Raw genomic sequence first — 22,553 nt, 5'->3', positions numbered from 1 at the left:
GTTCCCTCGATCCCATTTTTCTCCTTCTTTCTCCAACCTTCTCTTCTGCATTCCACTATCATTTCACTCTGCCACTGAAACAGTTGCCTATACCAGCGGTGAGGACATGGGCTTCCTCAGTGCCTTATGCAATCTCTCAAGTCCTATCGCGTCCTCTTCCTAAGATTCCCCCACAATGACCCTTGCCCATGCCAAAGGCAAGCAGACATCACCTCTGACCTGGATTCCTTATAAAACCCTGCAAGTCGTTCTTCCCCCTTCTGGTGCGGCCCCCACTTCCGATCTCCTTTTGCCACTGCATGTGCACTCTAAAGCACAAGTTCAATTGTTTCCCTCACCCATCCCCTCACTCAGGACAAAGCACTTCCTCTATGGCTTTTGCAATCCCTCCAGACCTGATCTGTAATGCTCCAGCCACACTCCTTGCCACACCACAGTTAGTGATGAATGACTTGCGGCTCCTGGAGGACACCATCCACCTCTGCACCCGCAGTTTCATGTGACTGATGACTGGCCGAGCCCAGCCTGGAGTCTTCCTTTCTCCTTCCCTTAAGAGACAGTCTCTTATGGAAAAAAATGTTGAAATGCAGAAGGAAATGTTGTAATGAAAAGAACACAAGCAACTCAGAACAGAGAGGGATAAAGAATTCTGGAAGACAGCCAGCATACCGTACATGTGAGCCCTCCAATCATGGTCCCCAAGCATTTAATTTGCTGGCTCTCCCGGTCCTGAATGTTAATTATATTTCTTTACAACAGGAAAGGGATGTCCTGACTGGCCCAATTGTCAGATAGAGGCTCCATTCCAAATTAGGAAATGAGCATCAGCTGAATTGTGGCTGAATAATCCAGCTAGCCATATGCTTTTCTCCATTTTCTGTGTTTCTGAGTAAGAAGAGAGCTAATCTATAGAAAAATCCTGGAAACAATGACCAACCCAGTAGCAATGAGAACCCCTTAGACTTATTATGATCTCTAAATATAATTTTTCTAATAAAAAGAATGAGGTCTCCTAAGAGAAATGAGGACTCTAGGTCTGGGTCAGGAAATGTGTAAGATAAGATTAGAAGATATCGTTATCTCTGAAGTAAGGAAAGCTCTCAAAGGCTACAGGATTGTGTCAAAAAGACTCAACAGCCTATTGAATAAGCTCCCACTGGCCAAGGGATAGTTTGAACTTTAATAAAAAGATTAAAAGACAAAAATATATCAAAATCCACATGTGCCTCATGATACTATACCAAGAAAAAGAAAAAGAACAAACCTCCTTTGTCCTCTGAAGGATGCTGGAGAACCAACTCATTATTTTGAAAACTAAGAAATACAGGAAAGAATCAAGCATTTATCCTACCTCACTAATATAGACTGTATTTCAGGGTAACAAAGCAATTGATTAGTGGAAGTCTCCTTAGATAGAAATATTCAAGCTAGCAATCAAAGAAGGAAACAAGGAATTAGCATATCACCATTTTGCAACACCTACTGAAATCATGATTCTAGGCGATAAATGTTGATGATTTTTATGTCATAAAAAGAGAAACAACTAGATGTTACGTGCTTCCCAATAGAAGTACAAAATCACCTATTAAATATTCTTTTTTCCAAAAAAGCTGAACTAGACTCTAATCAAGCCCCTACATCTAACTACCAATTTACAGGAAAAAACACAGGACAGAGGTATATATCTAACTATACAGCAAGGGTATCAGCAAAATTGAGATGGTGGGAAAAACCCATAAATCAAATGACCCAGTTTCTTCAATAAGTGAAAGGAAAAATAAGAGAGACAAAGAACCTATGTATTAAAAGACCCGAGGGGTGCCTGGGGGGCTCAGTCAGTTAAGTGGCTGCCTTCGCCTCGAGTCATGATCCCAGGATCCTGGGATCGAGTCCCACATCGGGCTACCTGCTCGGTGGAGAGCCTGCTTCTTTCTCTCCCTCTGCCTGCTGCTCTGCTGCTCTGCCTACTTGTGCTCTCTATCTCTCTGTCGAATAAAATAAATAAAATCTTAAAAATGATTTTATTTATTTAATTTGACAGATAGAGATCACAAGTAGGCAGAGAGGCAGGCAGAGAGAGAGAGAGAGAGGAGGAAGCAGGCTCCCTGCCAAGCAGAGAGCCTGATGCAGAGCTCGATCCCAGGATCCCTGAGATCATGACCTGAGCTGAAGGCAGAGGCTTTAACCCACTAAGCCACCCAGGCACCCCAATAAATAAAATCTTTTTAAAAATCCATAAAAGACTTGAGACAGCATTAGCCAGCTAAAATGTATAGATCATATCTGAATCCTGATTGAAACAAGTTTAATATTTTTAAAATTTTAAAAATTTGAGGTGATGTGAGAAATCTGAACACTAAATGGATAGTTGATGACTTTAACAAATTATTGTTTCTTTTAAAGGAGGAATAACAGCATTGCGGTTATTTTTTTTTAATGTAAAAAAATTGTTTAAAAATTAGTCATGACCTTTTTTTTTTAAGATTTTTTATTTATTTCTCAGAGAGAGAGAGAGCACAAGCAGACAGAGTGGCAGGCAGAGGCAGAGAGAGAAGCAGGCTCCCTGTGAGCAAGGAGCCTGATTTTGGACTTGAACCCAGGGCCCTGGGATCGTGACCTGAGCCGAAAGCAGCTGTTTAACCAACTGAGCCACCCAGGTGACTGAAATGATGCGTTGTCTGGGATTTACTTCAAAATAATTTAGGAGTTGGGAGGGTAAGTGGAGCTATTTAGTGAAACTAAAAGCTATTTAGAGACAATTGTCCTAATGACAAGAATTGATCATTGTTATAGTTAAATGATTATTAGAGACTCGTGATACTATTCCTTCTAATTTGTATATACTCGACAACATCAGTTTAAAATAATTTGGGGGATGCCTGGGTGGCTCAATGTGTTGGGCCTCTGCCTTTGGCTTGGGTCATGGTCTCGGGGTCCTGGGATCAAGTCCCACATCGGGCTCTCTGCTCAGCGGGGGGCCTGCTTCTCTCACTCTCTCTCTCTCTGCCTGCCTCTCTGCCTATCTGTGATCTCTGTCAAAGAAACAAATAAAATCTTTAAAAAAATAGTTTTAAAGAGGAAAGAGGAAGGGGAAAATTCTGGAGGGCAGAGCTGGAGCCTCACTCACACCTGAATGTTCCACATCCAGCCAGACAAATTACTAGCAATGTTCTTGGGCCGAACCCTGGGTCAAAGCTGAGAGTTGAGGCTCAGAACTATGGTAATGCCTGAAATAGCTGCTTGGCTCACCTATAAAGCCCAGGAGCTGGCACACAATAGGCCTTTAGGCAATGTTTCTTTAATAAGCAAACAAACATCTGAACATCAAAGTAGCATACATATGCTCCTAATGCCTGAAATACATCCGAGAACCCCACGTATGGCAAGCCTCTGTGGAAGGCGGTGCTCCAGCCCATCAAGTTTTCCACTATCACCCCTCAGTCTGTAATTATATATTTAGTCCACTTTAAAATAACAGTAATGGGGCACCTGGGTGGCTCAGTGGGTTAAGCCTCTGCCTTCGGCTCAGGTCATGATCTCAGGGTCCTGGGATCGAGCCCCGCATCAGGCTCTCTGCTCAGCGGGGAGCCTGCTTCCCCACCCTCTTTCTCTGCCTGCCTCTCTGCCTACTTTTGATCTCTGTCTGTCAAATAAATAAATAAAAATCTTAAAAAACTAACAGTAACCTTGGCTGGCTCAGTTGTAAGAGCTAAGTGCTTTATATGAATTATCTTGTTTAACCTTCATAACCAGCCCATGAAGTACGTGCCATTATGATTACCACTTTACAGACAATAAAACTCTGGACAGAGGTTACATGGCAGTGCCAAGAAGTAGTAAGCCCACATTTGTAACTTCTATGCTACACTGATCTCTTAATGTCTTCCCCCTGCCCACACCGACCTCCACCACAGGATTATGAGGGTCAAGAGAACATCATTCAACAAAATACCTCAGCCCCTATCACAGTGCGTGGCAGAAAACAGGTGCTTCCTTAAAATATACTGGATGAATCAAAACATTCAAAGTAATACTGTAGGATTTCTCTTTGTGTATCTCTCACCCACTGCATCTTCCCCACAATTTCCAGCACAAGACTCAGCCCCCAGAAGGTACTCTACATATCCAGAAACGCTCAGAGTTAAAAAGTGCTCTCGTGACCACCCAACTCTGTCCCTTCAATTAACCTCTCCAGGTTTTTTCTCGTACCTCTGAGCATAGAAAATGAAGCAATGAAGCAAGATGGACAACAGAGAATATATGAACTCTGAAGGTCCTCAAAGACTGAGTTCTAGAAGAAGAGGTGAGTAGCAGATGCCTTTCTCGAGTGGGATTCCAAGAAGAAAGCCCAGGGGTGTGGTGAAAGGTCTGCATCTGCCCTTCCTTGAAGAACAGGACCCTCTGCCCAGTATCCTGTGCCTTCTGGGAACTGTCCAACACCTGAAACATCTTCTTTGGAAATCTTGTCACTTCAGGACACACAGAGGCAAAACAACAGCAACAACAACAACAAAACAGCACCAAAGGCCTCTGGTATCACCCTTAGAAACAGAGAAGGACTTTCTGTAGAGGATAATGGGGTTTCTGGTCACTCCTCCTGCTTCTGGTTATCCCCGGCCCCCGAATAGTCTTGGCTATCTCCAGCATACAGGGTCCCCCAAATCCCAAACTCTATGCCAAGAAACTTCTAGGAAAATAGCACAGACAGTCACAGGAGCTGTAATTGGTGGAGGGGACAACATTCTAGCCTACCATGATCACCATGGGGGCTCTAAGATGGGATGCTACTGGGCCTGGGCCTTGAAGGGTGGGAATCACTGGGCTTTGTGGGGAAGAGATGGATACAGAAGGAATGGCAAGTGCAATGTAGTGTAAGCAAGAGCTAACATTTATCTAGCACATATTCTGTGTTTATTGCTGGGCTAAGTGTTTAAATGTAAAAGCCTGCTGACATCTCACAACCTTATGAAATAGGTGATGATACTATACCATATGAAGAACCCAAGGCCCAGAAGCGTAGAATAACTCGTCTAAGTTAACCTGGTAACTGGCAGGGCTAGGATTCAAACTCAGATTTTTCCAACCCCAGGGTCCACCACACTGTGGGTACCAAGAGTTGAGGGGGATGGCTTGTGTGAGGGAAAGGAGTATGTGTGAAAGAGCAAGGGAATCCTTGAATGTGACCCTAAAGGTCTAGATGGGGTGCCACAAGGCAGGCCATGTGCTGAGCAGGGCTGCAGGAGGAATGGCCTAACACATCTATGGAGGATAATGGTGGGGGGTTTCTGGGAAGATGGGAACCCCAAAAGCTCTACTGGAAGAGGAAGGACAGGCTGCAGCATGAGTGAGGAAAACCTAGAAAAGAAACAAGTTTACCAAATGCCAGTTGGTCATCAACTGTGTTCACCTTCATATTTAAGCAAAGAAAGATCTCCAGTCCCAGTCAGTCCACAAAACTCATATTAAATGCCAACTGTGTGCCAGGCCCTGCCCTGGGCAGCCTTCCTCTGTTTCTCCTCCTTTTCCCAGTGACGATAGTCAGATTGCCGGCAGGCTCCTACAACACAGTACCCTAAGGTGCTCTCCTCTCCTTCCCATTTCCACTCTTATAAGGCAGACAAATAGCTTTCCTCAGACGTTTATGTTAAAGCCCAGAATTATTGCATTTTAACTTCAATAAATTTAAAAATTTTAAAGTATCTATTTTCCCTTTACTGGTTCAATTTACAAGATAAACAGCTGATTTTTAAAAAGATTTTTTAAAAATTTATTTATTTGACAGAGAGAGATCTCTGCGCAGGCAGAGAGAGAGAGAGGAGGAAGCAGGCTCCCTGCTGAGCAGAGACCCCCCCCGATGCGGAACTCGATCCCAGGACCCTGAGATCATGACCTGAGCCGAAGGCAGCAGCTTAACCCACTGAGCCACCCAGGCACCCTAAACAGCTGATTTTTAAAAATTGAATCCTTCTCGCTGAGGAGGTGGGATTTATTAGCCAAATGCAAGTGTAGGAACTTCCAAACTTGGAGGGCCACCTCTTGCTCTCCAAATTACTGCCTTCAGGAGACTCTGCGCAGCCAGGGGTTTGGCGATGGGAGCAAACTCTCACTAGGTTGGCTGAGCAATCCCCCAGGAAGGCTCACCACGCCGGCCAAGGCTAAGACACAGTGATCCCAAAGCCTTGGTTATGTTAGGTGGGAAGCGGGGGCTTTTCCGCTTAGCTTCTCTAAGCGTTGCCACGGGGCCTTTCTTGGACTACGTCAGGGTAAAGAGTTTTGTATGGGCACTTCTCGCACCACCGATCAACCACTCTCGAGAAACCCTCTTTTTCAAACTACACGGCAGGCTTAAGGGGGAAGCGGAGGCCCCAGCAGACGCCAACCACCGCGGTTCTCAAAGCCTTGGTTATGTCTGGGCCCGTGCGGAGCCGCATCTGGAGGGATATTCCCTTCCTGGGCGCCCGCCATCGGCCGCTGGATTCCCAGCAAGGCCTCTCAGGCCCTTCGAGAACCCCCGCCTCCGGCTTCCCCGCCCAGATCTCGGAACCCTCAGGCCCGGGCCAGTCTCCTTGCCAGCCTTTCAAGGCCCAAGCTCCCGGCCCCGCGGCTCACCCTCCAGCGTCTCGCACTGCACCAGATTGAGGTAGTCCGCCTGGCTGAGCACTCCGGCCTTCAGGCCGCGCACCAGTCCCTCCAAGTAGCCATTGTCCACGTTGAAGTAAAGCTCCGGGAAGAACGACATGGCTGCGGCGGGGGAGGCGAGATCGGAGAACCCCGATCGCCGGGTGGACAGCTTGATTCCAAGATCAGCTGACTCTGCGCCAGCAGCGGGCTGTCAAGCGGGTCAGGTGACGCGCGACCGCCTCACGTGACCACAAAGGGGCGGGGCTCTGAGTGGCGCCCGGCTTCCGGGTGGTTTCGTCCGAAAGCATTGCGCAGGTGTGGGCCCTCTGGCGCCTGCGCGGCTGGGTAGGCGTGCGTCTCGCTACTGGCCTTAACCAGCTTGGAGTGTCTGAGGCCGGCCGCGTGGTGGCGCACGTGGCCGCGTGGATTCGATTGGGCCCTCTAGCTTTACACCATCGTCTGGGGTAGCTGACCCTGAGGCGCAGGCCGAGTAAAGATGGGAATAAACGGTGCTTCTTATGCTTGGAAATGTTCCAGACTGCTGAGGCAGTCTTCCCTGGGAGGGAACTACGGTTCGGGGGGCAGGCTTCGCTGAGATCACAGGTCAAGTTAGCCTCAAGCAGGCCCTGGAGCCTAACGCTTGCTGGCCTGCCGGGAGTTCCAGGCCGTGTATGCACTGCGCACTGCACCCGCATTTCTTGTACGAGATTCTGGAGGGCTGGAGTCCGGCCTTTTTGCCTCCCCACCGGAGCCTGGCACCGTAAGACCACGCATGTAAGTGATTCAGATGATGGGTAGCCTAGACCTTGGGGTAGGGGTGTGTGTGTGTGTGTGATTTCTTGGCTTGGTGGCAACCCCATCCCTACTGAGACCTCCATGACCTCCCACCTCCGACGGCCACGTTTGAAATAACGCCACAGCCTTGGGGTTGGTCCCAGCCTTTATTCACTACCCCATGTAGAGCCCCGGACCCGACGTTCGCCCACTAGGTACGGCTGCAGGGGTTCATGGCAGTACCCAGCTTCCGGCAGTAGCAGAAGGCGTTGAAGAAACGGCAGTAGCACGTGGCACATGGGTCGCAACATGGTACCTGGTGTCCCAGACAGGATTCATGCAGCCTTACGCAGCGACGTGGGGAGCGTGACTCTCGGCCCTCCGGATCTAGTACCTACAGGAGTGAGGGAGCAGGATTGCAGGCATGGGCCTTTGAAGGCAGGTCCAGGGATGTCACCTGCCCCAATCCAAGCAGGATGGCCGTGGAGCATGGAGACAATAGTCTACAGTTTCACCGCGGGGGAGGGGTCATGTGGTGAAGAGAGGGGATGACACCTGATGTCCCCTCCCAAGGCCTGTGGCCATCCCCCCTTCTCCTGGGCGGTTACCTCTGCCAAGGCCTCAGCCTCCTGCAGCAGAGCCTCTCCTGACTGTTCTGCAGCTGTCCTTTTCAGCGCGGACTGCAGGCCCAGGCCTGGAACAGGTGATGTGAGGGCAGAACCCCCTCCCTCCCCATGCATTAAACACCCACCTCCAAGGTCTGGGATTCGGAAGGGGCAAGGAGGGCTCATACCAAGCAGGATACTTTGTGGCCAGAGGGTATCCAGGCTCCACCCAGCTCCACCCCTGCCCATACTGACCTGGGAGCTCTGGGAACAGGGCCTGGTCAGGACTTCTGATGCCTTCCAGTGGGGCCAGGCCCATGCCGGCCCCCTGCATGGGGGGCAGTGCCAGCAGCAGAGCACAGCTCAGCAGCACTGCGGGCAGCATGACCTGGCCAGCAGTAAGACCCACCACTTAGTCCTTCCTCATCCTTGCACCCTCCAGGTGCCCAGCCCCAGATAGAGACTTCCCAGAGAACAGGGGTCTCTGCCCAACCTGAGGACTTACCTCTGCTTGCTGGATCCTTGCCTGGAGAGTTTCTGGCCACTCCGTGCCCTCAGCTTATATGGCAGGGTCTAATGAACGCCCCACACGTGACTGCTGCCTGCAGCCAAGACATAAGGGGCCCTCGCCAGAGGGTGGGGGCACAGCTCAGGCCTCTCTCCCTGCAACCTGGGCTTTTGGATGCTCTATAAGAGGTGTGCCCAACTCCGATTTGGGGTGAGGTCCCCAGGTGCCAGTCAAAGTTTGGGAGCAAGGTAGGGTGCCCAGAACCCCCAAATTTCTGCAGGACAGGGACCTGGGTAGGGGCGGGGAGGTGGTACAGGCCAGAGCCATTAGCAATAACAAGGCAGGCAGCCCTGAGATATTAATTTAATTTGTGGCCCCGGAGATGCTCACTCAGACCCTGTGTGGCATGTTGTTTCCTTTGCTTCCAGGAACTTTAGTCAAGGGCACTGAAGAGGGTGATGGGCCAGTGGCCAGAGTGGGGTGCAGACCTGGACCCTGGGGGGGGGTTTGGAGGGAAAGGGGAGGGGAGAAGTCCACTTAGCCAAAACCAAGCCCTCCTGCCTCCATCCCTGGTCCTTCTTCCCCTCCCCTTTGTCCCTCCAGACTTCTCTAAGACCCCCCCACCCCTGCTCCTTCTCCCAAACCCTTTTCCGCCTGGGCTTCCTGGAAGCCAAGGAAGCAGAACGGATTGTTCCCTGGGTGGGCGAGCAGCTTCAAAGTAAAAAGCTTTCAGGATGCCTGTCTCATTAGTGCTAATGGCTGTTCCCATCCGCCCTGTGTTGTCAGGCCTGTGCCCACGCCTGGTCTCATCAGCAGGAGGCCAGGGTGAAGACTGCCCTTCTGTGACGGTGGGAGGACACACAGGACTCCGCCTGCCCCTGCCTGCCCTCTCCCTTCTGGGGGGCTCTCTAACACACACTTGCCCATCAGAAAAAGGGGTATAGGCTGAATTACCTTCAAGGCCTCAGTGTACAAACTGAGCTGGCCTGAGTCAGTATAAGTTTGAAGAGGCTGTTGGGGTTTTTGGTCTAGGTTCACACAGGCTATTCTGGCCAGGATGAGGAAGTCGTCCCAGCAACGGGTGGAAACTGTATGTTGTCGTCTGACAGCCTTCAGCCTTCAGTACCAACAGTCAGTGTTGGGGTTCAGTTGCGTGGGGAGGGGCTGCTCTACAGAGGGCGGGGCTGTGGCAGCTGCTTTAACAGATGGGCACTGATGTCTGTTCTGGTAGCAGGCTAGCACTGGGCTCACTTGTGGCTGGCACAGGGTCACAGTCCTATGAGCTCCCGGGATCACATACTACTTCCCTGAGGAGATGGCCCCAGGATAATCCAGCAAAGGGCTATCCCCCTTTCTCCCCCGACAATGCTACTGGCTATTTTGGTGACAAATAGCCACAAAGTAGACCTGGTGCCAAGGTCTCCCTGGAAACTGACATTGACCCTTCTTTTCCAGAGGCTAGAGCTGGGCCCTGTTGTCGACCCCAGGGCTTTCTCTTCTCAGAGTGGTGCAGGGTGAAAGTATCAGGCACTAGATATCCTTCCATCTTGGTGGGGCCAGTTGGGGTTCAAGAAGAGCCATGCATCAAGTGTACCCAAGACACTTTCCCCCAAGCCCTGGCCCCTGGCCCCATCCTTGGAGATTCTGGCTGAGGAGTTGGAGGTGGGGAACAGGGAGTGCATGTGGGTTTTGGAAAAGCACCTCAGGTAATTTGAGGTGGAGGCTGTGAGCACTTGGCTGGGCCTGGTCCGCACCATGCTAGGAACAGTTGTCCATTTTGGGGGGCCATGCTGGTGGTCCCACCAGGCACTCAGTGTCCGCTCCTCTGCAGAGCAGTGCCTGTCTTCCCCTGTGTGTGTGTTCAGGTGAAGACCGGGCAGTGATGGGCAAGGGCTGAAGCTCTCCCAGGGGCAGCCCCAGTCCCTCGTCAGGTCCGATGGGTGAGACATTCAGGAAAACCAACTATTAACACAGGAGGATAATGAGAGAAATATAAACATTGGATAGTTGATGTCATCAAGGAATAATTGTTCATTTTTAAAGTTGTGATCATGGTATTGTGGTTTCAAGTGGCTTATTTTTAGAGAAATATAATGAAGTATTTGTTGATAAAATGATGTGAAATAATCCAAGGGAGAGGGAGTAGCAGGACATGATATGGATGAAATAAAACTGTTCATGAGTTGGTAATTTGTTGAAACTGGGTGATGAGTACATGGGCTCCGTTACCCCATGACTGCTCTCCTTGTTTTTGTTGGAAAATCTTCGTAATAAAAGTTAAAAACAAAGAGAATTCTTTAAAATGCAATGGGATAAATGCTTTGATAGAAGAGTGCCCCAGGAGTGCTCAGTTGGTTGGACGACTGCCTTCAGCTCGGGTCATGATCCCGGAGTCCTGGGATCGAGTCCCGCATCAGGCTCCCAGCTCCATGGGGAGTCTGCTTCTCCCTCTGACCTTCTCCTAGCTCATGCTCTCTCTCGCTGTCTCTCTCTCAAATAAATAAATAAAATCTTTAAAAAAAAAAAAAAAAAAAGACTAGGAGAGGCACCTACCCCAGCTGAGGGAGGAGCCGGAAGTTGGCTGAGAAGGTTTTCTGGGAAAGGAAGCTTTTACTCATTCATGAAGCTTGAGTAAGAGTCAAGGGTGGTGCCAGACAAGGGACCATGTAAGCTTCCTGGACCCATGGTTGGCACATGGCTTACCAAGCTGCCTAATTCTACAGCTTAACACTAGTACAGGCTCTCCTCCAAGCCTGGTTCCTACCCAACGAGCCCAGGCTGGTGAGCAGTCAATAGACGCTTTTCTCCCCGCTCCCCTCCCCGCCCGGGGTCAGAGGGTTGGCTACCTCCAGAGTTGATTCAGTCAGTGAGTCAATCAGCAAACATCTGTAGCCACCTCCACACTGTATCTCTGCGGTGAGTGTGCACCGGCCCAGACCATAGGCACAGGAGCCCAGTAGCTCTCATGTCTCCCAGCAGTCCGGAGGAGGAAATCAACATTTGTTTATGTCCTTTCCCACCCACCTTCCTTCTGCCCTTCAGCACGATGTTGACTAGGACCCCTCCTACCACCCCCGAATTAGCCCAAAACATTGCCCATGGATTTCTGGTCATAGCTTTCCTTCTATATCTATATCTATATCTATATTTGTACCTCTATCTAAAGTGAAATTTCCGTTGGCTTATCAAATTTTATTTGTTTTTGCAAATAACCAATCTTTGGCTTGATTTATCAGATTTTGTTACAATTAAGTTTCTGCTTTCCTTCTCTTTTCTATTTCCCTTGGGTTTGTTGATCCGTACATTGATCTTTCCTCCTGATGAACACAGTTGCCTACATCTAGTAGTCTATAAAAGGCCCGCTGGGAGCCCGTTTCGTCTGTTAATGAGTTTAAATATTGTGGGGGTGATTTTATTGGTCAGAAACTGATGTTCCCAGGATCACGCTTGTTGACAAAAAGACCTTCGGAAATGTTCTGGGTGGCGGATTTGGGAGAACTGGGGGGAGCCAGAGCCTACTTGGTGAGCCTGGGGAGGGATCCTGATTTTGGAGATAGGAAGAGGAGAATGTAGTTGTCTTGTGCCGGAGATCCAAGTATGAGGAGGAGAAGGGGGATTTGACCCCTACCTCTCCTCTTTTCTCTCCTCAAGGTAACCCTCACCTACCTAGGTACTGTTCCTACTTTGTCCAGCAGGGGGCAGCAGAGCACCCACTGGCTCTCCCAAACCAACTTTGTTCTGAAAACCAGACCCCCTCCCCGCACATTGCCCCTGCCCCTGTGGCTCATCTGTAGGACTTCCAAAAGGCAGAGGTTGCCTGGAGAAGTGTGGTCCCCTCAATTATGCAGGGAGAGGAATCAGGATGGATGGGGGTTTATTTCAGGCTGGCATCTTGAGCCCTCAGCTGGAAGGGATCCCACCATGATCAGGTGCTTCTAGAAGAGTCGTGTTTGTCGCATGAATGCCGAGTGCCAGTGCATGCCGTTCTCCCATTCGTGCAAGAGTGGTTTATTGACTGCATGCTACCTGAAAAGCATTATGCCAAGGCTTCCAGACCTGGAGGGTAGGTCAGAGCCCATGGTGACCTGAAACTCCTGATTCTGAGGTCAGACAAGGTTTGTGGGCTTTCCTGTTGCAGTGAAAGTGTAGGCTGGAGCCAAGCCAAGGGAGAGTGGAGCAGGGTACAGAGACTGCTGATGGACAGACTACAAGGGGGCTCAGGCCCAGAGACACCCTTTATCCTCAGGCCTACACTTCCCAGTTCCCCTCCCCCTACAGTCCTCCCTTTCAGTGCTGGAAGTTGGCTCTTTATTGGGGTCCCCAGAACAGCTGAACTGTGGTTGGAGTGTTTAGAGGAAAATTCACATAGGCCCAGGGGTGCCAGAGACAAGTAGGCCAGCTGGTCTGGTTCAGAGGATGTGGCTTGCCGTCTGGATGCTTGGCCCCGCTGGTATGGCAGAGGCCATCCTAACCGCCAACCCCAGCCCCCTCCGAAGACATCTACAACCCCGTGTCCACTCCCAGATGCCCGCAGAAGTAGCCTGTCCTTCCTCCCACGTGCCAGGCCCTACCTTTCAGTGCGAAATAGTCTGTTTCTAGGGGGGCTGCTGTACCCCACCTGTGTCTCAGGGGAATTTCTCACTGTCAGCATGTCCAAACAGGCAGACATCAGCCTCCACACTCACATGAAGCCCACACAAAGTGGTGAGGGGCTTGTTCCATTCCAGGTGATGAGAGGACCCTGGACTTTAACATTTATTTATTTATTTATTTGACAGAGAGAGTGCACACGTGCACAAGCAGGGGGATGCGGGGCTAGATCCCAGATCTAGCCAAAAGCAGATGCTTACCCTACTGAGCCACACCAAGGCACGCCAAGAGGACCCCTGAATTTATTTTTTAAAAAGATTTTATTTATTTGTTTATTTGACACAGAGAGAGAGAGAGAGCGCGCACAAGCAGGGGAAGTGGCAGAGGGAGAAGAAGAAACATGCTCCCCACTGAGCAGGAAGCCCAATGCGGGGAGCCCAATGTGGGGCAGGGCTAGATCCCAGGACCCAGGGACCACGACCCGACCTGAGCCGAAAGCAGCTGCCCAACTGACTGAGCCACCCAGGTACCCAAGGACCCCTGAATTTAACAGGATCTCCAGGTAAGTGCACTGTGAGTCTCCAGCAACCCCTCAGAGACATGGCACTGTTGGGTTGGGAAGGGGGTTCCCAGGATGTCCCCTTCATTGTTTCTAACCATCCCGATAGAAGGGAGCAACCCAACCCCCTGGGGATGTTCAGTGGCTCAGCTGAAGCCTGGGAACAAAGGTGTTTTCAAAATAGGAACCATCAGTCTACCTAGGAATGATTCTTGTGCTACGAAGTAGCCTTTTCTTCTTCCTTCCTTTCTTCTTTCTTTTCTTTTCTCTCTCTCTTTCTTTCTTCCTTTTCTTTCTTTTCTTCCATCTCTTTCTTTCTCTTTTCTCCCTCTCTCTCTTTCTTTCTTCCTTTTCTTCCATCTCTTTCTTTCTCTTTTCTCCCTCTTTCTCTTTCTTTCTCCTTCTTTCACTTTCTTTCTCTTCCTCTTTCTGTAGGCTCCAACCAAGCATGGAGCCCAACATTGGGGCTCAAACTCACAACCCTGAGATCAAGACCTATGCTGAGATCAAGAGTCAGATACTTAACTGACTGAGCCACCCAGGCACGCCATGAATTACTGTTTCTGCTAAAGCCCCAGGAGCTCTCCAGCTTGCTCATCCCTGCCACTGGGGTTCTGCGCGGGTAAGAACAGAGGCGGCAGAACTCTGGATATAGGTATGGAGACGCTGCCTAATGCACTGGGCACAGGGGTGTGCTGGTACCTGACTCGACAGACTCAGGATGAGTCTGGGTCAGCTAGAGAAAGCAGTGAGAGCTACGGCAGCTCCCGGGGTTCTCTGGACCTCCTCCTTTCTGCTGTTACCCCTTCCCATCCCTTTTGCCTCCAGCTGCGAAGAAAGCCAGGGAGGTAGACGTGTAAGAGCTGGGAGGGGACTGAGTCCCACGGGAAGTGCTCATCTGGGGACCTTGGTTGGAAAGGATGACGTTCCCGCTTCAACCTCTGGAACGCCGCTCTCACCCGGGCACCAAGGCCCAGCCCGGCGCGGGAAGAAGAGCTTCCAGGTGCCCCTCCGCCAGCAACCCTGCTGGCCACTTCCCAGTTTTGCCCCTGTAGGCCCTGTGTAAACTGTCTCCATTAAGCCCTAGATAAGGGTCCTCCTCCCCATCTCTGGCCAAAGCCAGACTTTGTGTTAGGATCTGGCATAGAAGCAAGTTTTCCTCCCTATCTCAGCCCTTACCCATAGCAATAAATTCTGTAGTTATTACAGAAAAAGAACTACAACAGTTCCTTCATAAAAGAACTACAACAGTTCCTTCATAAAAGAGGATTTCCAAATGGCCAACAAGCATGTGGAAAGGTGCTCAATATCACTAAAGAAGTTTAATTCATACATAAATGTGAATTAAAACAACAAGGGGTGCCTGCTTGGTTCAGTTGGTAGAACATCCAACTCTTGATCTTGAGGTTGTGAGTTTGAGCCCCCACTTTGGGTGTACAGATTACTTTAAAAATAAATACATAAAAGTAAATAAAGAGGTGCCTTAATTGGGTGGCTCGGTTGGTTAAACATCTCCATTTATTTATTTGACAGAGAGACACAGAGAGAGAGAACGTAAGCAGGGGGAGGGGAAGAGGGAGAAGCAGGCTTCCCGCTGAGCAGGGAGCCTGACTGAGCAGGGAGCCTGACGTGGGGCTCAATCCCAGGACCCTGGAATCATGACCTGAGCCAGAGGCAGATGCTTGACAACTGAGCCACCCAGGGGCCCCTAAGCATTTGACTCTTGATTTCGGCTCAGGTCTTGATCTCAGGGTGGTGAGATCGAGCCACAGTCGGGCTCCACGCTCAGCACGGAGTCTGCTTGAGATTCTCCTTCTCCCTCTGCCCCTCCGTCCACTCATTTGTGCGCTCGCGTGCGTGCGCACTCTCTCTCTCGCAATACATAAATAAAATTCAAAAATAAATAAATTTTAAAAATAAAATCACCACAAGATACCCTTACACATAATTACATTGGCTACAATTAACGAGATTGACAAAACCCAATGTTGGCGAGGATATGACGTAACTAGAACTGGTAAGAGGTAAACTGGAAAACCGCAGTATTCACTGTAACTGCTTCACCTGACCTATGACCCAGCCAGTCCCCTCTTTGGTACAAACCCAGGAGAACTGAGTGTAATTTCTACCAAAGTGCAAGTATAGAATGTTCTTGGCAACTTTTTTTTTTTTTAAAGATTTTATTTATTTATTTGACAGAGAGAAATCACAAGTAGATGGAGAGGCAGGCAGAGAGAGAGGGAAGCAGGCTCCCTGCTGAGCAGAGAGCCGGATGCGGGACTCGATCCCAGGACCCTGAGATCATGACCTGAGCCGAAGGCAGCGGTTTAACCCACTGAGCCACCCAGGCGCCCCTGTTCTTGGCAACTTTATTCATAATAGCTAAAAACTGGAAACCATCCAAATCTCCCAGCACCAGGAAGCTGGATAAACCGTGGTATATGCATACATTGGGAAACCGGGTAGCAAAAACAGAATGAACTTCTGTACACCACAGAGATGACTCTCCCAGACATAATGTTGGATGAACAATGCCGGCCACAGGAGCGCCTGGGTGGCTCAGTTGGTTGGGCGTCTGCCTTCGGCTCAGGTCATGATCCCAGGACCCTGGGATCGAGGCCCGCATCAAGCTTCTTGCTCAGTGGGGGGTCTGCTTCTTCCTGCCCATCTGTTGCTCCCCCTGCTTGTGCCCCCCACCCCACTCACTCTCTCTGTCAAACAAATAAATAAAATCTCTTTAAAAATACACACAGGGAGGGGCGCCTGGGTGGCTCAGTGGGTTAAAGCCTCTGCCTTCGGCTCAGGTCATGATCCCAGGGTCCTGGGATCGAGCCCCGCATCGGACTCTCTGCTCAGCGGGGAGCCTGCTTCCTCCTCTCTCTCTGCCTGCCTCTCTGCCTCCTTGTGATTTCTGTCTGTCAAATAAATAAATAAATCTTTAAAAAAAAAAATACACACAGGGATGCCTGGGTGGCTCAGCGGGTTAAGCATCTGTCTTCAGCTTGGGTCATAATACCAAGGTCCTGGGATGGAGTCCCACATCTGCTCCTTGCTCAATGGGAAGCCTGCTTCTTCCTCTACCTGCCATCCCCCCCTGCATTGTGCTCTCTATCTCTGGCAAATAAATAAATAAAATCTTTCAAAGAACTAAACACATAAACACACAAATTGTCTTAAACTGTAAAAATAATTTATTTTCTGATATAGTTGAAAAATCCAGAAGGCTTGATTCCTGTGGAGTTGGGTCCTAGGCCTTTTGGTTGTGTAAGGAATTGGTGTGATAGATACAGCTGGTTGCCTTCCTAATACCTATTCCCCTTTCCTCCCAAAAGAAGCCCAGTTTTGTTTGGGGCAGTGCCTAGTTAAACAGACTGACTTCCTCAGTTCCCTTGAGAGTACCTGGTGTCCCAGGGACACATTGTTACCCATGAGACTTACGGTAAGGACTTCTGGGAAAGTTTTGCTTTCCTGGCACAAGTGTCTCCCTTTGCAGCTTCTTTTCCTTTCCACTTGACCAACTCATGACTATGGAGGCAACGATTTTGAGAATGGATTAAGCTGCCAAGGATGGCAGGCAAGAAAAGACTTCCTGGCTGTGTAAACCAGCTGCACCAACTGTGGTCGGCCTGCCCATCTCCTGATATTTTATCATGTGAGACAAGCAGGAAATAAATATTTGTTCAAGCTACTCTTAAGTTTTCTCTTACTTGCAGCCAAACACATTCTCAACTGAGAAAATCTTGAATTTCTTTATAACTCTTTTTTTTTTTTTAAAGATTTTATTTATTCAGGAGCACCTGGGTGGCTCAGTGGGTTAAGCCACTGCCTTCGGCTCAGGTCATGATCTCAGGGTCCTGGGTTCGAGTCCCGCATAGGGCTCTCCACTCAGCGGGGAGCCTGCTTCCCTCTCTCTCTGTCTACCTACTTGTGATCTTTCTCTATCAAATAAATAAATAAAATCTTTTTTTAAATAAATAAAATCTTTTTAAAAAAAGATTTTATTTATTCATTTGAGAGAGAGAGAGCATGAGCAGAGCAGGGGGTGGGCAGAGGGAGAGGACCTGAGCTGGATCATGACCTGAGCCGAAGGCAGATGCTTGACTGACTAAACCACCAGGCGCCCCATAACTCTTGTCCGTGTCTTTTGTAGTAAATGCTTCCTTCTAAGGTTTGTTTCCCTTGTGGACCCAGACTGACTTCCAGGAGTCCCTGAGGCCTCTTACGTCCTCACTCATATCCTACAGGAGAGAGAGTCAGCTTTGTCCCACAATTTCCTGGTCCTGGTCCTGGTCCTGGAAATCCTGCTCGCATCTACAGCTGAGGGTTATGGCTGAAGCACTCACGGTGGGTTCCTCTGATCTGTGTGAGCCCTGATGATCCTCTTTGGACTTTAGCTGAATCCTTACAAGCCCTGAGCTATCCTCAAGGTCAGCTTGCAACTCCCACAGAAGTTCTGACCTCCAGTGGCCTTGCCTGAGGAGTGGAGTGGGTCACATGGGCCAGTACCTTCTGTCAAAGTCAGGGTCAAAAATCTCCCCTCAGGAGCCAAGTCTGGCTTTTGGTTAGGTCAGGTGTTGACTTAGGGCAAATTCCCAGCTTAGAAAAAATGACTTTTGATGTGGAATCTTGGTCTTCCTCAACACACCCTTGAAAGTCATGTGCTCGGGTGTTTTGTTTGTAGGATCGCAGCTGGGCAGTATTCAAGGGGTTGAGAGAGGTTTAAACTGCAGAGGTGTCTGAGTTTTGTCGTAATCTTGTCTGAGGTCACATAGCTTGTAAGTGGTGGAGCCGAGAGGAATCTGACATTCCAGTGACCCCAGCCACGATGCTAAGACACTATGGCACTTGGGGGTCAATATTGTTTTTAACACAGATTCACTTTAATCACATTACAAGGGCACAGGAATGTTCTTCAGTTCCACAGAGAAATATGCCTTCTCCCATATTCCCTGAAGCACAGGGCCCTTAGACCTCTCTTTTATTGTCATCTTTTTTTTTTTTCTAAGACACAGGTAGAGAAAAAACAGCATTGGCTGAAGATGAAGGAGCAGCACTGAAAGTCACACTCGGACTCAGGTTTAGGTAAGTGTGGAGTGCGTGCTTAGTCAGGAAGGGGAAGTCATTGGCCCTAGGCACAGGTGTAAGCCCGATGTTGCCAGAGCATCAGATTTTCCAAGAAAAGCCAGAAAAGTGAATTCTTTTTTTAAGATTTTACTTTTAAATATCCTTGACACCCAACATGGGCCTCAAACTTAAGAACCCTGAGATCAAGAGTTGCATGCTTCACTCACTGCGCCAGAGGGAGAAGTAGGCTCCCCAAAGAGCCCAAATGCGGGATGTGATCCCTGGACCCTGAGATCATGACCTGAACCGAAGGCAGACACTTAACTGACTGAGCCACCCAGGTGTGCCCTGAATTTTTTTAATATGCTTTCATTTCAATAATATGTTTCATTGCTGGGCTCAAAAAGCTTTATACAGGTTGTCATGTTCCCAGTGCCATTGTAATGGGATAGAACTTTTGCCCTTGTGATTCTAGCCTGAAGTGCTTTGAGAACAGGGACCATTTTCTTCTTCCCACAGTCCTGGTAGGTTTCCTGAAAAAGGTTGTGTTTAGTGGAGCTCCTAAGGGTGGAAGGAGCTTCCCAAAAGGAGGAGGATTGGGAATGATTTCCATGCAGCTTTGCATAGTTGCTTACTGCAGGAATGCTAACAGGCCTGCAGTTTCCAGCCTTACGAGCCCTTGACCTCCACCTGACCCACACCCTCAGCTTCCTGGTTCCAGGCTCGGGGTACTCAACCCACTTCCACTATCCAGTTTCTTCCTGAGAACTAAGGAACAGCTGAAGGAGTCCCTGGAGTCTTTCTGAGCCCTCCCAGCCAACCTAGGCTAGGGCTAGCTCCCTGGGGTTGGCAGAGGGAACCCCCAGCTCTTGGGGCCTTCCCCTTGACCCTTGAAGGTGGGACAGGAAAGAGAAGAGAGAAGGGCCTGAGTACTCCCTAGGGGTGAGAGAATCCTCCCCAGGCTCTCTCTACTTTTCAGAAAGGGTCAGCCAAGCAGAGTGGCTATCTGGGTGCCACACTTGAGTGGATGGGGCATGGGAGACAGCACCTTCTGTCTTCTCAATTGTGTTATCGTCCAATTTCAACATCACTAATAGGGTAGCAGCCCCATATTTTGCACCTCCTAATGTGACGCAATGATCATCAATGTCATATTCTTGCCAAAAATGTTTATGGTGAATCTAATCTTGAGGAAACAATCCGATAAATCCAGAATGTGATGCTATAAAACCAGCCTGAACTCTTACAAAAAAATAAGAAGGCTGAGTGTGGGGTAGATAATATTCTTCTATATTAATAGAGACCAAAAAGACCTAACAACCAAAGGCAGTATGTGAACCTTGCCTTCTGAACTAAAATAAACATGCTAAAAAGACGTCCTTGAGGAGTGGCTGGGTGGCTCATTTGGTTAAGTGTCTGACTCCTGGTTTCAGCTCAGGTCATGATCTCAGGGTCATGGGATTGAGCCCCACTTCAGGCTCCTTGCTGGGCACCGACACTGTCTCTCTCCCTCTGCTCCTCCCCTCACTTTCTCTGTCTCCCTCTCTATCTACATCTAAGGTAAATTAAAAAAAAAAAAAGGCATCCTTGGGGCACCTGGTGGCTCATTCGGTTAAGCATCTGCCTTCAGCTTGGGTCATGATCCCAGAGTCTTGGGATCAAGCCCCATGTTGGGCTCCCAGCTCAGCTGGGGAATCTGCTTCTCCCTTACCCTCTGCCTCTCCCCCTGCTCGTGCTCTGTCTTTCTCTCAAATAAATAAATAAAATCTTTAAAAAAAAAAGGCATCCTTCAGACCAGTGGGAATGACAGCACTCAATTACTGTTGATATGTCCAGATGTGATAATGGCACTGTAATTGTGTGGAACCCTGACATTAAGGGCCAGTTAATACGCTCGAGAGATCAGTAGCACTTCTGGTCCCTGCCCACTAGGTGGCGGGAGCACAGCACCCAGTCTGTTGCAACAAGCCGAAATGTCTGAGAAACTGTTTTGGATTTCAGTAGTATTGACAGTTGGATCACATCATGAATATGTGAAAACACACTGGACTGTACGTTTGAAAATGGCTAAAATGGTGAATTTTATGTGATGTGAATTTTTTTTCAGTAAAGACTGTAATTTAAAATGTCTCCATTTGGCATTGTCACATTATCCCCTGAGGGACAAAAATCCCCCCCCCCCCCGTTGAGAACCATTGGTGTGGAGAGCACATCGCTTGGGGTGTGTGGGGGGGTGTGGAATGCAGGCTGAAGGTTTTTTTTTTTTAATTTTTTTATTATTATTATTTTTTTTTTTGACAGAGAGAGATCACAAGTAGGCAGAGAGGCAGGCAGAGAGAGAGAGAGAGGGGAGCAGGCTCCCTGCTGAGCAGAGAGCCCGATGTGGGACTCAATCCCAGGACCCTGAGATCATGACCCAAGCCAAAGGCAGCGGCCTAACCCACTGAGCCACCCAGGTACCCCAGGCTGAAGGTTTTAAGAGGGAAATGTCTTTTTTGTAACTTTCGAAGAGCAAATGTGACAAAATGTTAACCATTGGTGAAACTTGGTGACAGGTGTCTGGGTTGTTCATTTATTCTGTCGACTTTCTATAAATTTAAAATTGTTCAAAACCAAAAGAAAATACAGTTTCAAAATTTCTGTTTAAAACGTCCCCAGGGGCCCAGCTAGGTGCCAACTGTGCGGCCTCCTTTCAGACGGACTGTGAACTGTCTACATGGGTTGAGTGGCTTAGTCCTCATTCATTCAAGGGAAGACTCCTTCCTTATCTCTCCTCCCCCCTTCCTCTCTGTCTCTATATCTTGTCTCTCTCTTCTCTCCTGCCCTATCCCGTTCCAAGGCTGCCTTGAATATGCTGGCCCTGTGGCACCCACCGACCTGTGGAGAGAAAAGCATCCCGTCCTACGGACCACCACCCACCCAGAGAGAGTGCAGATGGGCTCTGTTGAGCCCTTTGTGGTGAGTATTCTCCCCTGTGGTGACTTGAAAACATGATCACAAAACTCTAGCACTGGTTCCATGCAGAGGCAGGGTCTCTGTCCCGTCTCCTTAAATAGGAATTGCAGCTGTTTAAGCAATAGAGTAGAATGGAAATGATACGGTATCCAGGCCCAGACCTTAAAAGCCTAGCATCTGCTGTTTCCTGTCTCTTCTGAGATACCTGCTCTTGGAACCAAGCCACCACGCTGTGAGGAAGTCCAAGCTACCCTGTGGAGAGGTGGGTGTGGAGAGAAGCAGCATACAGTGACTCGACCAGGTAAGTGAGTCATCTGGGAAGTGGCTCTTCCAGCCCCAACTGACGCCACTTGGGGCAGAGGTGAGCTGTCCCTGCTGAGCTACATGATTGCTGCCGGCTTAAGTCACTAATTTTTGGAGTGGTTTGTTTGAAGAGATAGATAATGGAGGCATCCCCTGTCCCCCCACCAAACTGGGAGCCACAGGCTTAGGAGGCGGGAAACGGGCCCCTCTTTGTCCCTGGAGCTGGGACCTAGGTCAGCATTGTTCCTTCAACAAGTATTTGTTGCTTGACCACCAAGTGCTATGCACTGTTCCAAGGGCCGAGGAGTTACTGAATGAGACCCCAAGAAAGGGTGGTGGGGAGAACCGTCTTCCTGTGGGAGGTTATTTCTAAGCTGAGACCCACCTAAGGAAGAGTTAGCCATGCACAGAAGCAGAGAAAGGCCAGATGCAACACCGTGTGCTAGTTCTGGATGAGGTTAACAGATTTGGCAAATAAAAAATAAAAATTTGACACCCAATTAAACTTGAATTTTAGATGAGTAATGAATACTTTTTTTGTGTGTATACATATGCCCCATACAGCTTGAGACAT

The 22,553-nt window shown here is 49.1% G+C and overlaps 2 protein-coding genes and 1 long non-coding RNA gene across 3 annotated transcripts in view; 1 reads left to right on the top strand and 2 right to left on the bottom strand.

The window, feature by feature from the left end:
* The window catches only part of ATP6V0D1 (ATPase H+ transporting V0 subunit d1), a 38,749-nt gene extending 31,900 nt beyond the window's left edge, over positions 1–6,849 (bottom strand). The window contains exon 1 of the mRNA XM_044255946.1: positions 6,610–6,849. Coding sequence (XP_044111881.1) covers positions 6,610–6,739 — 130 coding nt within the window. The 5' untranslated portion in view covers positions 6,740–6,849. The remainder of the gene's footprint in view (positions 1–6,609) is intronic.
* Positions 6,850–7,558: 709 nt separating this feature from the next.
* Positions 7,559–8,923, bottom strand: LOC122913761 (agouti related neuropeptide). The gene is made up of 5 exons (XM_044260393.1): positions 8,899–8,923; positions 8,506–8,602; positions 8,256–8,388; positions 8,004–8,089; positions 7,559–7,789 (listed from the first exon to the last, which is right to left on the bottom strand). The coding sequence occupies exons 3-5, from the start codon at positions 8,383–8,385 to the stop codon at positions 7,607–7,609; spliced, it is 399 nt and encodes a 132-aa protein (XP_044116328.1). The 5' UTR covers positions 8,386–8,388; positions 8,506–8,602; positions 8,899–8,923; the 3' UTR covers positions 7,559–7,606.
* A 4,665-nt stretch (positions 8,924–13,588) lies between these two features.
* LOC122911342 lies at positions 13,589–22,553 on the top strand. Its single transcript, XR_006385453.1, has 4 exons — positions 13,589–13,660; positions 18,664–18,739; positions 21,561–21,679; positions 21,878–22,553. It is a non-coding gene; the product is annotated as an uncharacterized LOC122911342 (long non-coding RNA).

This window comes from Neovison vison, chromosome 7 (genome assembly GCF_020171115.1).
Source record: "Neovison vison isolate M4711 chromosome 7, ASM_NN_V1, whole genome shotgun sequence".
Lineage (NCBI taxonomy): Eukaryota > Metazoa > Chordata > Mammalia > Carnivora > Mustelidae > Neogale > Neogale vison.
Note: the sequence above shows the minus strand (reverse complement) of the source record. Positions and strands in the feature narration are given on the sequence as shown.